Raw genomic sequence first — 15,285 nt, 5'->3', positions numbered from 1 at the left:
TTGTCAATATCCTGTATTTTCGCCCTTTTTGTGTAATGCTTGAGAACTTATATACTCTCCCATTACATCTAAGTATTTGGGTTGTTGGTTGATCTTTTCTAAATTCCTAAAAGATGGCAACGGCTGAGTTCCATGTTTTCTCATCGAAGAGATGGATTTGCTTATAATAGTGTTAGTAATTTTTGGAGCATCAACGAATATTCCTGGATGCCCATTTTCTCTATACTCGAAGCTTTTATGCTTGTCCTTGGAAGTTTTCATGTGTGATTTCCACTGCGGGTTATTGATTTTCAAAGTTGAATCAACTAAAGGATCAAATATCTGAGAATCAGCAGCCAATTTGCGTTCATACTCATTTATATCACTGTTGATCAAATAAAATTGCTGGTAATCAATGATAATGTCATTCATGATAGTTGTTGGGAGGAATATCTCATTTCCTAACTCACTTATAAATTTGTTCAACTTGGTGAAATTTTTATGAACTTTCTCAAACTTATAATAAAGTAACCAAAATGCAGTCGAGGCTTTCAATTGTGGGAACTTGCTAAATTGATTAAAGTGCTTTCTAGCTTGCATTGCATTTTTTAACACCAACCAATTCATCTTTATCAACTGCACTACTGCGACACCTATATTGTGATCATTTAAAATCGATAGCAGTTGAGAGGGATCTTCATTTCTGAAGTTTTTCAAATATCCGTTGATATTTTGTTCCAAGAACTTGGTATAGTTGTTCTGCTGAGCTAATATATCCCTGTCGCATTGGTCTACTGAAGAAGGGTAATCGGTTAACTTGACCAAATTAAGGTATTCGACCAGCAAGGAAGTATTTTTCGGAGATTTCTTGCAAAAGGTTACCAATGCATCTTTGTACAAATCAGCATATCGTTCTTTTTCTTTTTTAGTACACGACTTCAAATATTCGACGTATCTTTCTGCAAAGGACAAATTGTCAGCGGGAAGTGCCTTGATTCCTCTGTGGAAAACCTGCGACACGCTACTAGAATTATCGTTCTTCAACAACCAAGAAACGTAAAAGTTCCAAAAATGTTCATAAAAATAACATGGCACTAATGCTCTTTCAAATGTCGCCTTTACCAATTCTGCGGAAACTCTAGGATCTTTCAGGAGAAATTCCAAGTATTCATTCCAAGTATTCAACTCTTCGTCCCCAACAGGATTTAGATTAAAAAAATTTTGTGTGATCTGCGACTCGAATTTCCAAACATCGTTGACCAATTGTTGAGTTTGGACAAACATTGTATCAACATCAAAATTGTCCCCCACGTCTGTAGGTACACTATCCGGATGTTCCTTCAGGAACACTTTAAAATCTGTATAATATTTTGCATATTGATGAAGCGGTAGTCTCGAAAGATATGAATATATTTGGAACAGGTTCCTCCACTGCTCATTTTTCGTTTCAAACTCAATATACAGATCCCAAAACGTATGTGATAAAAATTGACAACCCACCAATTTCTCAGCCGTTTTGAAACTCAGCCTTGCCTTAGAAATATCCTGTTCTTTTACTAAAATAATCCCCAGATAATCGTTCCACAAATCTAACGATATTGGAAAAGCATTCACAGATTTTTGCAACGTCTCCAAAGATTTGTCTAAGCCATCCAACTGATATACAACACTAACAAACTTCTTCCAATAACCAAAAAAGAGAGGAAACCTATTCAAAACTTCCTCGAAAACCTTATAAATAGCATGTTTAAGCTTATCATTGGGGTTAGGATACTTTACAATCAGCTTCTCTGTTTCAGAGATGAGACGCTCTAACGAATTGATGTTTGTCCAATCCACATCACACACTGATTCCTTCCAATTTGCATTATTAGTCAAGAAATAATTATCCAGCAATTGAAATATACCTTCCATAGCCCACGATTCACCAACCACACCCTTTATCAAACTTGTAATCTTCACATGTATATCGTAGTTAAGTTATAAGATTAGCTTTCAAAATTTGTACACTACAAAGTCGTAAACCACGACGTTGTAAAAGGTTGACGTAGAAGAACATTCTTAGATCAGGTTTCCTGTTCCAATCCAGGAACAGACATAAACAGATTTCTATGCAATTTTAACATAAACCATCGATCATTGGTTTGGTATTTCAGAGGACTACAGGAATTTGGGATCTATATCACGCGTGTACAGCGGTCAAATTTTCTATGAATTTGAGTTCCTAACAGATCTAAGTTTTAGACACCTCGATGAGTAACGTACGACCCCTCGTTGTGGAAGAAGCAACGGAGACGTCTTTCGAGGAAATTGAGTCTACGTTTGATATAGGAATGCATGACAGGCCTATTGAATTGCAGAGTTATTTTAAAGTGGATCGAAAGGCGAATTATCCGAAGTTAACGATATCAGCGATTAACAAGGGATTTCTTGAGGCTCCTGTACCGTCAACGATCTCGTCTTCAGGAAGTACCACGCTTTCCAACAAGGACATCAAGAGGTATTCTACATATACGGAAAGTGATGAGGAGGAGATATTAGATGATTTTGTAGAATTCAGCACCAATGAAAAGGTTGATGACTGGCTTCAGCACAAGGGACGTGATTTTGATTTGGATGTTTTTAAGGAGAACGAAGGAGAGGATGAATTACTTGAACTACAAGAGCAATTGGAACGGCGACTTACGTTTCTAGATTCAAATGAGTCGGTGAAGAGTGTGCCTAGCAACCCTTTTAGAAGTTCTGTGACCAATGGCCAGATGCCACCGCAGGTGAAACCGGCGTTGAACTTTCTAAGCGGCTACCCTTCAGACACTCTTCAGAGAAGCCCGAAGCCCAAGGTTATGCAAGGTGCTAACTCGAAGAGCTTTACTCGTTCGCTGACGAGTCGGTCGGTTTTGAATCTGAGGTCGAATGGTAAAAACCGTGAGCTGTCTGAGCACAGGTTAAACTACAAAAAATCCATGCCTATCTTGTCACGCAACAAAAACAGCATCCCGGAGGAAGACGAAGATAAATATTCGGGTGATAACATAGTTAGAAACCAGCAAGTGCACAGGAAGCACCATTATAACAAGGAAAGTGAGATAACCCATACCGATTTCGCCACAGTTTCCAACAAGAACGAGTTGAAGCTAGAACTAGGGCCTGTAAAGCCTCAATTTGTGATACATGATGAAGATCCACTGAATCTATCTCCCACTCAGTATACCATAACAAGAGATGACACTCTGCTCACTCCGCAACTTCATAAAGTTCAGAAAAAGCATAAAAACCTGGATGAGTTTAAGGAAGTAGACCACAGGAAGCCTAAGACCAAACCCAAGAAGATCTCTGCCTGTTACAGACTGAAAACTATCAAACAAGAGATTGATCACAATACTCCAATGAAGTCAGGAAGGATGTCATACAACCCTAAATTGATGAAGTGGGAAGGGAATGAAGAGATCTTGGACAGATTTAAGATTCTTGATAAAATGGATAGTAACAAAGCTTTATTGATCACAAAAAATCGTCACAAACTGACATCACCTGCAAGAATAATCAATACAGGTTCTGTATCCAGCAACCGAGATGGAAAGATCGTGGGCAAAATGATATTCGACGAAGAAAACTTAAGATGGCTAAGTTTAGAAGGCCGAGAATTCGATCCATTTATTGATATCGACGAGACAATTAAATCGAAACCTGTACCTCAAGATCATCTATCACCACCTCCTGTAAAAACGGTCAAGTTTCAACGCTCACAAAGCCAGCTGACCGCCCCCCAGCGCCCTGCAGCAAAAGCTGAAAGATCCTCTACTATAAGATATCACTCCCTTCACACCTACACCGCTAAAAACCCCATTTTCCAAATAAACAGTCGTTCGCTCGAGAAGTTCTATCATGAGGAAAACAGATGGTCCAGAAAGATTGGAGGTTGGTTCACCTCTGACTCTACAGAAAACAGTAGGTCCAATAAGACCGAACCCTCTACTAAAGACGGATCGGGATCCTACATGTACGAGATTCGCAACATGGTTATGAATTCCGCACGAAATTAAAGCACTAACCAACAGCTGGGACTCAAAAAGAAAAAAAATACTCGACAGCAACAGTTACACAAAACCTATAATGTAAAACTAAACACACAGACGTAATAAATACCGCACTCAAATTGCCAACCGCACTCCGCCCATCCCCACACCAATGGACTAATTGTGCTTCGACACTAATAAAAATTCGAACAAGACAAGGGAATTCATATGCCCCCTTTAGTATTGTAAAAGTTGTACTATTATTATTATTATTATATTATTATTATTATTATATTGTTACACATTATGTTATATATTATATCATTCTGCCAAAATGATCACTAAGAACTAATTGATCAAGTCCACATGTTTACAAATCTTCCCAATGGTCTTATTATTCATATAGGAAGGCACACTTTAAGCAATTGTCCCTGTTTAATACAGTGGAAAAATGAATTGCAATTGCTAAAAACGTGCGAGAATTTTTCTTTTCGCTGGCTTAAGTAGTATAGTCATTCAGACTCACTCCACATACATATTTGTTGCTTAACGGAATTAAATTCGAGTAATGATGATGCAGGTGGGTGGGAGCTTCAGGTTCTGTTGTATATTGATATTTTTGTCTCCACTAGCAAGATTTTATTAGTTTTGGCTGCCTTAGTTTTGGAGGGCGGCATCTTATATAAAATGCGATGTACTTACGTCAAGGCTACCAAATACAGGCTAGATTATTCTTGCCGCTAACATCCGTGGAGAATGGTTTCTGTAAGACAATTCATCACTGCTGCGATCGTTGGAGCAGGAATAGCTGAAGCTATTCCTTTCCCTGCTAAGTCAGGTTTACAACTTCGGCAGGATATGGATGTATTCGATAGTGCTGTTAAGGCAAGTGATGATAAAATTGTGGAAGAGCTGGTGAAACAATTGACGATATTACACGATAATAAGAACTTGACAGATTGTGAGAAATGTTTGAACAAGTTAACGATCGGTAAGACTTTATCTTTAACTAGGCCGGATTTGGTGCCTACTGTTTTTTCTAAATGGTGTATCGATACCCGGTTTCTAGCTGAGGATTCGTGTATGACTCTCTATCATAGGAATACGGTTGAGAGCAGTTTCAGGGGTACCAATTTTGCGGATATGTTGTCATTGCTTGATCCAAACAGCTATGATGGTTATTTGTTCTGCCATTATTATGAATCTAGGCGGTGCCCAAAGCCAGAGACACCGAATACGACACTATCTCATTTGTGGCCCGCCAAGCAGCCCAAACATTATATTGCCCCTGAGCCGGATAAGGATGATTTGATTAATGTTTTACATGTTTCCGACTTCCATATTCAGTTAGATTACACTGTAGGAAGTGAAACCAACTGTACTAGTGGTATGTGCTGTAGCCCAGATTCGATCAATATGTTTTCCACAAGAGGTAATCGGCGGTATGATGGTGATTGGAATTCTTACTACGGCTCCTACTATACCGATGGTGGTCGGTTTATTAAGGGAACTTACAATGATCCATTTTTGAATCAAACTGTATGGACGCCTGCGACAACTTTTGGTCATTATTCGTGTGATGCGCCCGAGATTTTGATCAATTCATCGTTATATTCTGTTATTGATTACGCAAACGACCAAAATATGTGTTTCGAATTTGCGATATTCACGGGAGACTTGGTAGACCACCATGAGCTGAAGTATGTCGACTACGAGTCAGTGGTAGAATCCGAGGTAACAATATTTAGAGATATTAAGAGCAGATTAGGAACGGTTCCTTTGTATTCTGTGCTTGGAAATCACGATACCTTCCCGTATGGTCAATTGGCTCCGGAAGGATATGGGTTTAGTAACAGGTTCTCATGGAACGCAGAGCTTATGGCAGATTTGTGGGAAGATTATGGCTGGTTAGACAAAGAAACTGCTATGTATGCCAAACATCATTATACAGGCTTTGCCGTTAATACTAAGATTGGATTAAAGATCATCTCTTTAAACTCAAATGTTTGGTTCAGGAAGAATAACTATGCTTATCTGAATGCTTCTGATGCAGATGCTTTCGGCCAACTTAAGTTTTTAGTTGATGAATTAGTCGAAAGTGAATCGAAAGATCAAAGGGTTTGGGTTATTGCACATATTCCATTCGGCACAGATTCCTTGCCTGCCCCTTCAAATCTTTTCGCGGAGATTGTCGAGAGATTTTCGCCATATACAATTGCGGGCCTTTTCTTCGGGCACACACACTTGGACCAATTTGATGTGCTATACGCAGGGAGTGGTGCAGATGCCAAGACAATTGAAAACGTGGTAAACGTTGCTTGGATTGCGCCAGCTGTTACACCATGGATCGGAAACAATCCAGCATGGAGATACTACACCGTTGACCGGAAAACCTTCTCCATAATGAACAGCCACAACTTCTACACACAGTTGAATAACACCTTCAACAATGACGGGTCGGAGCCAGTCTGGGAGTTCGAATATGATGCCAGAAGTGCCTACGGTATCACAGATTGGCCCGAATCTGCCCCATTGAATGGATCGTACTGGCACAAGGTTGCAACAAAAATGAGAGATGACCCTGCATCGATGCAGTTGTACGAGAATTACTCAAGGCGGTTCTCACCTTATGTGCGGAACTGTACTTCAAGCCTGTGCGATAATCACTACTGTCGTGTAACCTCCTTTACAATTGACAGATATGAAGATTGTATTTCGGACACAGGGGAGCCAGATTTTGATTAAGTGTTACAACCTACTCATGATCCCTTTAAAAGTTGCTAAATTATTTCAGCTTATTTCTAGTATAGGTTGTATAGGAAGAGTGAAGTCAGAATTTTCAAGTTTCCCGACTTCATTGCAGCTTTTTGTAGTGAACCCGTATGCTCATTGTTATTCCCTCTATTGTGTCGCTGTTATACTTTAGTGTCAAATTTAAAAGTTTAGTTAGTACCAATGGATTGCTATCTGAAATGAAGCTGGCTAAGCAGAAAGACGACTTAAGGCGGTGAGCTTAAGTAATGATTATTTGGAACCACATTCAATATTTGTGCGCAGTCGATCTGTCGTACAATGTTATCTGCACTAATGTTACATAATCTCATTTTTCTTGGAAAACGGTTTTCGGAATCTGCGAATTTAGATTCTCGAGAGTTTTGAAATTGTTTCAGGACAAAAACACTGGTTCAACAGTTGTCAACTTAAATGCGTTGACACTAATTATATATAGATAGGAACTCAGGCTTCGAATTATTGTTTTAAAATTCTTCTTTATTTTAAAAGGGACCTTCGTGTGCAGAACTATTTTGAATTCTGAAATTTGGTTCAAGATAAGCCAAAATTTTGACGGTTAAAGAAGCTTCTATAAGTTTATCTCGTTGTCACTTGCAGAACAGACGGTTATTATTATAATAATACAGGACTTTTTTTAAACTCAGAGCCTGCAGACGCCCATGAAAGTGCCATTGGTCAGATGTTTGCAGGTGATTGGAAACTTTCTATCAATAGAAAGACGTTTGATCATTTAGATCTGGAGTTATTCAAAAACTATAAATTCCTGACTTTGGCTAAATATATTTTTATTATCTGGGGTTTGACAATCCTAAAGATTGCATTGTTTGCGGCTGATATCTATACATGTGTAAAGTTGTTGGCATTCAATAGTTGGTCCAATAATATTATCCAGCCATTTGTGCCGTTTCGCATATCAAAATGGTTATTTGTTACCTCGCTACTTATCTCGTTTACATTGTGCCTAATAGGTGTTTTCAATGGAATTCGAATCTATAGAACGAGGAACATTTCTCTGACATATGTGAACCATTTTGCAAGAACTCTATTTTCGATTACCCACTACAAGATCTTTTGCGTTTATAATAGAGTCACTCCAAAAGGTTTCTTTCAAAAGGTAGCCTTTTTTACCTTTTTGAACTGAAGGATTGTATTCAGTTGTTGCTTGCTGATACACCTAGGCAAATTATAAATGGACTCACTTTATGGTCGGTTCTGCTCACAGTACATCAGAATCAAAACTTGGCTGAGATAGAAAAGTTTGACGGCCTTATATCCAGAATAAAAACAATTGCAGAAACCAATCGTCAGGAGGCCCTTCTCCTATGTTCCATGCTGTTTTCACTTGGAATTTGGGCATTCTTCATACTGAAATTACTATGTGCTTTTTTGTTGTCAACTGTAGTCTACTACAAATTATTTGATAAAGGAAACGCAGGATTGAAGCAATACGTTTGTATTACAGTAAGCGAGCGAGTAGACCAACTGGTTAAGAAATATAGAGCTAAGCGGTATAACAAATTTTCTTTGGAAAAAGTCTGCGTGCCATCATCTACAACTGATCTAGACTTGGAGAAAGTTGACAGTGATTGGAATTCAAGTTTTAGAACGGCCAACACAACACTCGTCTACGGAAAAAGTAGAACCACTTCGCAGAAGTTCGATACCCCTCCAGATAGCCGCGTAATTCCTTCAAGTACAACTTTTACGTCTACTGTACCACAAAACCATAACGTTCCCACTAGAATGGTATCTGTAGAAAGTATTCCAAATGAAAAAGTTGACGGACTACCTGCAAGCATGGCATCTTTCATCGATCAGTCAGATTATTCCCTACAGCACAGAATGATGAAAGGCTCAAACCTATATGGCAGTGATGAATCATTGCCAAGGCCCCAACCTCAGGCAATTCGACCGCTGCAGAGAAGGGATCGGAAACCATATATCGACCCTGTTGTATCTCATTCGAAGAATTCATATATGCCCGAAACGATGCTGCAACATTCATACACCGCTGATTCTCCGGCTACACAGTATATCAGGCCACCAATCGAGCACTTGCACTCATTAGAATCAATGGAGTTCTCCAAGCCGTCACCCTCACATAACAATAACTCACAGAAAACTCTGTCGCGTCAGCATGTCGACCTCTCAATAACTTCCCTGAATGAGAAAGATCGTTTAGGCCCAATGCCTCCATACCGCAATGTATTTCAATCAGATATGTCTGTGAATACGATACCTAGTTACTATATGGAGCACAGCACTAGAAATAACAGTAAAGAAGCGCTATCTAGTAGCAGGGTGGATTTAGTGGTGCGATCCACTAACGACTTGTACAATAATTCCCCTAAGCTAACAAAACCATATATTGTACCATATCCTGATGATGAGGATGAGGATGATTCAAGCTCCGATTTTGTTCTTGAGAAGACGAGAAACGAAAGCGACGTACTCCAACGTTCAGCCCAGTATTTGACTTTTAACGATAACCAGCAACGTAATCATATTACTCATATTACTACTCCAGAACAACTTTATTTTAACAATTTACTAAACAGACATAAGCAGGAAAATGACAATTTTACCTCCACAGGCGTACCCGACAACGGAAATTACAAAAACAACTCAAGACAACCGTATTCCTAGCCGATAAAAAACCATATAGTATAGCAAAGGTGGTTAAATAAAGCCAAGATCTGATTGAAATATATCAATAAGTGCTGTTCCATATGCTCATGTTATACCGCATAACAATTGAGGCACATATCCAGTGTATGTAGTACCAACAGATACAAGGGACTCTAAAAGTTTAATATGAATATCAAATACCCCTAACGCAATGAAAATTCCTTTATGAAAAGCTAGCAGCACAATTTGTATTGTACAAAAACTCTTACGGTAACCCAGATGTGGTGCTCAAAGAAAATCACTCGATTAAGACTATTTTACCTCAAAAGAACATTTAAGAGATATACATTTTTGAACTTTTTGAAGCAACTCTCAAATTACAGGAACAAGAAGATCAACCGTGGACCGCTTATTTTCCCAAAATTGATATCTTTCTTTACCCCGATATCTATTCTTCTAAATTATAATCTATTCCTATAATAATCTTTTAACTATGGGGTTGTATCTCTTTAACAGAACGTTGCGACCTGCTGATTGAGGCGTGCTTTGCGCACACCAAAGCAGTGGTTTTCACATAATTCATGATAAACAAGAACCATAGAGAAGTAGATATAAGCTATAATGGATTCTTTTCAAGTTAATACCTAGATCCTAGCCTTTCATTATAGTGTCATTTTTCAAATAGCTCATTGGATATCACATGACATATGGCATCTATCTAAACATCGGAAAACGCTTCAAACGCGTGAGTATGGTTCTATAGTGTAGTGGTTATCACTTTCGGTTTTGATCCGAACAACCCCGGTTCGAATCCGGGTAGGACCTAATTTTTCCATAAAATTACATAAAAAAGGTTTATAAGTTGAGCCAGGTACTATGTAACTTCTGAGCTTTATGCCCTCATATTATTGTTTTTTAGGCCATATTGGCTCCACTTCTGTTTTCCTGTAAATGAATGCGTTTAATAAGATGTCAATACATCTGAAAAATGTACATTTTTTAATCTCCAATCAAATTGTTGGAAACGTTCAAATTTATAAGGTCCCTGACACCGGGAGAGATGGACGGTCATATTGCAGATGAGTCTGATAGCCAACTGAGCCCTATAGTTTCTGGAATGGTCCGTTTTGTTCTTTCGCAGGCGGAATCGCAAATTCGTTCGACAATAATTAGCAAAACTCGATTCACCAATGCTATTCGTGACATTGCAGCAGCTGAAAATATATCAAATATCAAGTATGCCAATGTATTTGATGAAGTTAATGTCGTATTGCAAGATATTTATGGCTTCAGGCTAGTTGGGACTCCTTCAAGAAAGAATAATATCAACAAGAATGTTAAAATAGCAGAAGCAGAAGATGAATTCAACAGCAGTGAGACCAACCCTATAGCAGATCTAAAATTCAGGGGCGACAGGCTAATGTTAATAAACGATATACCGCTACCATCAAAACACGCTCAATCCATGATAGACCAAACATCCTTTCTATATCGTGAACGTATCATCGATTCCCAATATGCTCCCGGAATAGAAAGTGCTCAGACGCTTGTGAGCCAACTGTCAACTGACCAGCTTCTAGTACTCCAAGGGATCATGTCGATCGTAATATGCATGGTGATTTTCTCTAAAAATAATTGCTTAGAGCAGGAACTTTTCACCAATCTATCAAAATTTGGCATACCCACTGGCGGCTATCCTATCCCAATAATTAACATGAAGATACAAGAAGTCTTAAATCATATGGTTAAACTAGAATATATCCAGCGAGTGACTTCAACTATCTCTGATGGTGCTACTCCCAACGGCCAGGAAACCATATTCTATAGCATCGACAGGCGTACTCAGATCGAATTTCCTCAAGAAGCACTGGTCGCTATGTGCCAGAAACTGCTGGCAGTTGATGAAACCCAGTTAAATTCACTATGCGAATCAATTAAGCTATCTATTGGGGATTCATACCGTCCTTGACAGTTGTATTACATAGATATATCTCTGTAATTCATAATCATGTAGGCTCGTGATTGTCACGTGCATCAAGATGACACTTTTTGCACCCAGCTGGTATAATTTTTGGCAGGTTTACGGCTTTCGTGAAAAACCGCTTAAATGAAGATATTTCGTCAATTTGCTTAGTTACACGTAGATTATCGTTAAGACAGTAATAACAGCTTTTAAAAAAGGTGCTTATATCAAATTGATTGCTTTAATTCGAAACTATTTGATACAGCCGAAGACTATATATTTCAAAAAGCTTGTAAACTACCCATCATTCGATCCAATAGATCAGTGATCCAGCACGGTTTCGAAATCGTCGAACACCTGAAAAGAAGACTTCTGCGTAAAGCATTATCGATACTGAAAATGGCGATCAAGTTTGATAAGATAGATTTTGCTGTTATTTGTGCGTTAGCTTTGGCTGTTGCCACATATTTGAAGTTGGACAAGTTGAAGGAATTATTTTCTACAGATGACTCGTTAGTTGCGGTACACTCAGATTCACGAGACATTGTGGAGGTGTTAACTGAGAACAATAAGGATTATTTAGTAATCTATGCATCTCAGACTGGAACTGGTGAAGATTATGCCAAAAAGTTTGCTAAGGAGCTTTCTTCAAAATTTTCCTTGAAAGTTATGTGTGTTGATGTGGAAAACTATGATTTTGATAATTTGAACTCGTTGCCAGATAATGTGATTATTTCAATATTTGTTTCCACCTATGGAGAAGGGGATTTACCTGATGCTGCAATACAGTTTGAAGAATGGTTGCAATCATTGAATCCAGGTGACTTAGATAATGTGAAATACACACTTTTTGGTTTGGGAAACTCAACCTATGAATTCTACAACGGTGCAGCCAAAAAGACGGACAAACTTCTCCAGGAAGCTTCTGCAACTTTGGTAGGTACTTTTGGGTTAGCTGATGATGGTGCTGCAACGACAGATGAGGACTTTTTGGCTTGGAAGGATAGTATATTTGAGGAATTAAAGGATGTATTGGCTTTAGATGAAAGAGAAGTTGGTTTTGAGTCAAGTTACGAGTACACTGTTTTACCCAAGGATTCTGTTGATACGGCTTCTTTAGGTGAGCCTATATCTGCATACCTCCCAGGGAGAGCTCTATCGTTCAACGACAGTGGAAAGCAGCTGGGCCCATTCGACTCAACTCATCCGTTCGTGGCTCCAATTACTACAACTAAGGAGTTACTCAAATCTGGTGATCGTAACTGTGTCCATGCTGAATTTGATATCTCTGGAAGCAATATGAAATATTCTACTGGTGACCATCTAGCCGTATGGCCATCTAACTCTGATGAAAAGGTCGAGAAATTTCTATCAACATTTGATCTTGATCCAGACACTGTATTCAACTTGAAACCAAAAGATAACACTATTAAAGAACCATTTCCAGTGCCAACTACAATTGGTTCGGCGGTTAGATACTATTTGGAAATTTCAGGTCCCATTTCGAGACAAGTATTTGGCTCGTTGTTACAGTATGTCACCGATCCTGATGTGAAAGAAAAGTTGCTAGTTATATCCAAGGATAAAAATAAATTCGCTAAGGAAATTTCTTCCAAATATTTTGATCTTACTGATGCATTGCTTTACTTATCAAATGGGCAGAAGTGGTCTTTTGTTCCATGGGAATTTTTAGCGGAAACTATCCCTCATTTACAACCTCGTTATTATTCAATATCTTCCTCTTCTTCTTCTGAAAAGCAGACCATTCATATAACAGCAGTTGTTGAAAATTTCCCAAACCCCACAGATCACACACTGGGGCAAGTTACAGGTGTTGCTACTAATTTGTTAAGGCATATTCACTTATCCAAGACTCAACAAGATGTTTCAGATGCGAAGTTACCAGTTCATTACAATTTATCTGGCCCACGTAACCTATACCATAACTACAAACTTCCTGTCCATGTTCGCCGTTCCACATTTAGGTTACCGTCAAACCCTGCTACTCCAGTAATAATGATTGGCCCGGGAACTGGTGTTGCACCATTCCGTGGGTTTATCCGTGAACGTGTCAAGTTCATCTCTAACAATGAAAATATTAAACTAGGCAAACATTTGTTGTTCTATGGCTGTCGGGATGAAAATGACTTTTTGTATCAGGAAGAGTGGCCCAACTATGCCAAAGTATTGGGAGATTGTTTTGAATTGATTGTGGCATATTCTAGGATACCTTCCCAGAAGAAGACCTATGTTCAACATCGCCTATTAGAAAGGGAAAAAGAAGTTCTAGATTTGATTAATCAAGGAGCCTTTATTTACGTTTGTGGTGACGCTAAAGGTATGTCACAAGATGTACACAAATCACTTGCGGACATCTTGCAAAGAGGTAAAGGTATAACAGAGGAGGATGCTGCTGAAATCTTAAAATTATTTAAAACCAGCGGCAAGTACCAGGAAGATGTGTGGTAGTTAGTGTAAGTATCATTTTATTTTGGCCATTCCTCGAAAATAATTTGTTTAGAAATAAATATAGATAAATAGATAGCTCGTATTGTAATTCAACTGTTCTTTTGTTGTTCAATCATCTAATACCTATGTGTTATTCCTTTAATCAAGATAACTGCAGTTAAAGGCACACATTGGTGAAAAGCGTTATTAGCATAAAGACATCCCGGTCGACAAAATACGGATTTAATTAGACGTTTGACAACCTAAGTAGAAGGACATACACAGGGCTTTAATTCATTTACAGCAGTAAGAAACAAATGCTGAGTTACATAAGAACAACTTACAAGATCAATCTTAATACAGTTAGAAGTATATCTTCCAGCCGCAGCCCTTTACCAGGTTCCCGTTCACTACGACGTTCTTTGTTGCCTGGAAAGTCATCGTATCCTGAGAGTTACAACAAACCTTTAGCATATAAAGTGTCCAAATTCCTAAAACTCAAACCTGTAACATCAATAACAACATCAGAGGCTTATGATTTACCGAAAGTTATTGACTTGCTTAATCAAAAGGGGTATCAGCCTGTTAATTTAATACCTGATGAGATTGTCACCTTTAAATACTTCCACGATGGCCACCAGGGAGATGTAATGATAATTCGACAAAATGGTACTGTAGTGGCTTGGGGATTAGATGAGTCTTCACAGATGGAAAATATTCTTCCACTGGTTGATGAAGCCAGAATAAATCCTTTAAAAGAGAAGCAGTACGAGAGTGAAGATCTTGACTATGTTGAACTGGACACCACTGAGAGTTGGACACAATTGCATGATATCACAAATAGAGGCGAAGCGAATGAAAGCTTTGTCGAAGGTGATCTAATTGTAATTAATAGTATTTCTGCTAACCATGGTATGTTAGATAAAGCAGCACTTTCTGGCGGCCTTTCACGCAGTACGAGGCTGTCAGTGCTAGAAGCTGCTTTAGAATCACATATTGCAAAGACTAAGAAGTTTACTGAGTTACTATCCAGTGGAAAGAAATTGAATTTTACTGAAAATCATATCTTAGAAAGCACAGGAAGGTTGTTTCTCATAAGAGGAAATCTTAATCTTTACTCAGAACTAATTGAAACGCCTGATCTGTATTGGAGTGAACCTGATTTGGAAAAGCTGTACGAAAAGATTTCCAGGAACCTGGATATTCAGCCCAGAATCACCATCCTCAACAAGAAGTTAGACTACGCTACCGATGAATCACGGGCACTACTGTCGGTGTTGAATGAAAAGAAAAGCACAAAGCTGGAATGGATCATCATTTGGTTAATCAGTGTAGAAGTGTGTTTTGAGCTATTCCACTTCTATGAAAAGTACAAAACTATAACTGAAGATGAAGCCAAACAAGAATCATACATATAGTCAGGTGGTGTAATTTATATCTTGTACATATAATAAATCA

The 15,285-nt window shown here is 38.5% G+C and overlaps 6 protein-coding genes, 1 non-coding gene and 1 further gene across 7 annotated transcripts; 7 read left to right on the top strand and 1 right to left on the bottom strand.

Annotated features, from left to right (window-relative positions):
• Positions 1 to 3: 3 nt before the first annotated feature.
• Ecym_4750 (uncharacterized protein) lies at positions 4 to 1,893 on the bottom strand (the record flags this gene model as incomplete). The annotated part of the gene is made up of 1 exon (XM_003646534.1): positions 4 to 1,893. The coding sequence occupies one exon, from the start codon at positions 1,891 to 1,893 to the stop codon at positions 4 to 6; it is 1,890 nt and encodes a 629-aa protein (XP_003646582.1).
• Positions 1,894 to 2,231: 338 nt separating this feature from the next.
• BFA1 (Bfa1p) lies at positions 2,232 to 4,022 on the top strand (the record flags this gene model as incomplete). The annotated part of the gene is made up of 1 exon (XM_003646533.1): positions 2,232 to 4,022. The coding sequence occupies one exon, from the start codon at positions 2,232 to 2,234 to the stop codon at positions 4,020 to 4,022; it is 1,791 nt and encodes a 596-aa protein (XP_003646581.1).
• Positions 4,023 to 4,751: 729 nt separating this feature from the next.
• Positions 4,752 to 6,740, top strand: Ecym_4748 (uncharacterized protein; the record flags this gene model as incomplete). Its single annotated transcript, XM_003646532.1, has 1 exon — positions 4,752 to 6,740. The coding sequence occupies one exon, from the start codon at positions 4,752 to 4,754 to the stop codon at positions 6,738 to 6,740; it is 1,989 nt and encodes a 662-aa protein (XP_003646580.1).
• Positions 6,741 to 7,467: 727 nt separating this feature from the next.
• On the top strand, positions 7,468 to 9,434 carry Ecym_4747 (the record flags this gene model as incomplete).
• Positions 9,435 to 10,169: 735 nt separating this feature from the next.
• Positions 10,170 to 10,241, top strand: Ecym_4746. Its single transcript has one exon. It is a non-coding gene; the product is annotated as a tRNA-Gln (tRNA).
• A 235-nt stretch (positions 10,242 to 10,476) lies between these two features.
• NSE3 (Smc5-Smc6 complex subunit NSE3) lies at positions 10,477 to 11,385 on the top strand (the record flags this gene model as incomplete). The annotated part of the gene is made up of 1 exon (XM_003646531.1): positions 10,477 to 11,385. One exon carries the CDS (start codon positions 10,477 to 10,479, stop codon positions 11,383 to 11,385), a length of 909 nt encoding a protein of 302 aa, XP_003646579.1.
• Positions 11,386 to 11,778: 393 nt separating this feature from the next.
• On the top strand, positions 11,779 to 13,848 carry NCP1 (NADPH--hemoprotein reductase; the record flags this gene model as incomplete). The annotated part of the gene is made up of 1 exon (XM_003646530.1): positions 11,779 to 13,848. One exon carries the CDS (start codon positions 11,779 to 11,781, stop codon positions 13,846 to 13,848), a length of 2,070 nt encoding a protein of 689 aa, XP_003646578.1.
• A 296-nt stretch (positions 13,849 to 14,144) lies between these two features.
• On the top strand, positions 14,145 to 15,245 carry MRX10 (Mrx10p; the record flags this gene model as incomplete). The annotated part of the gene is made up of 1 exon (XM_003646529.1): positions 14,145 to 15,245. The coding sequence occupies one exon, from the start codon at positions 14,145 to 14,147 to the stop codon at positions 15,243 to 15,245; it is 1,101 nt and encodes a 366-aa protein (XP_003646577.1).
• Positions 15,246 to 15,285: the final 40 nt, after the last annotated feature.

This window comes from Eremothecium cymbalariae, chromosome 4 (genome assembly GCF_000235365.1).
Source record: "Eremothecium cymbalariae DBVPG#7215 chromosome 4, complete sequence".
NCBI lineage: Eukaryota > Fungi > Ascomycota > Saccharomycetes > Saccharomycetales > Saccharomycetaceae > Eremothecium > Eremothecium cymbalariae.
This window is presented reverse-complemented; position numbering and strand designations above follow the sequence as displayed.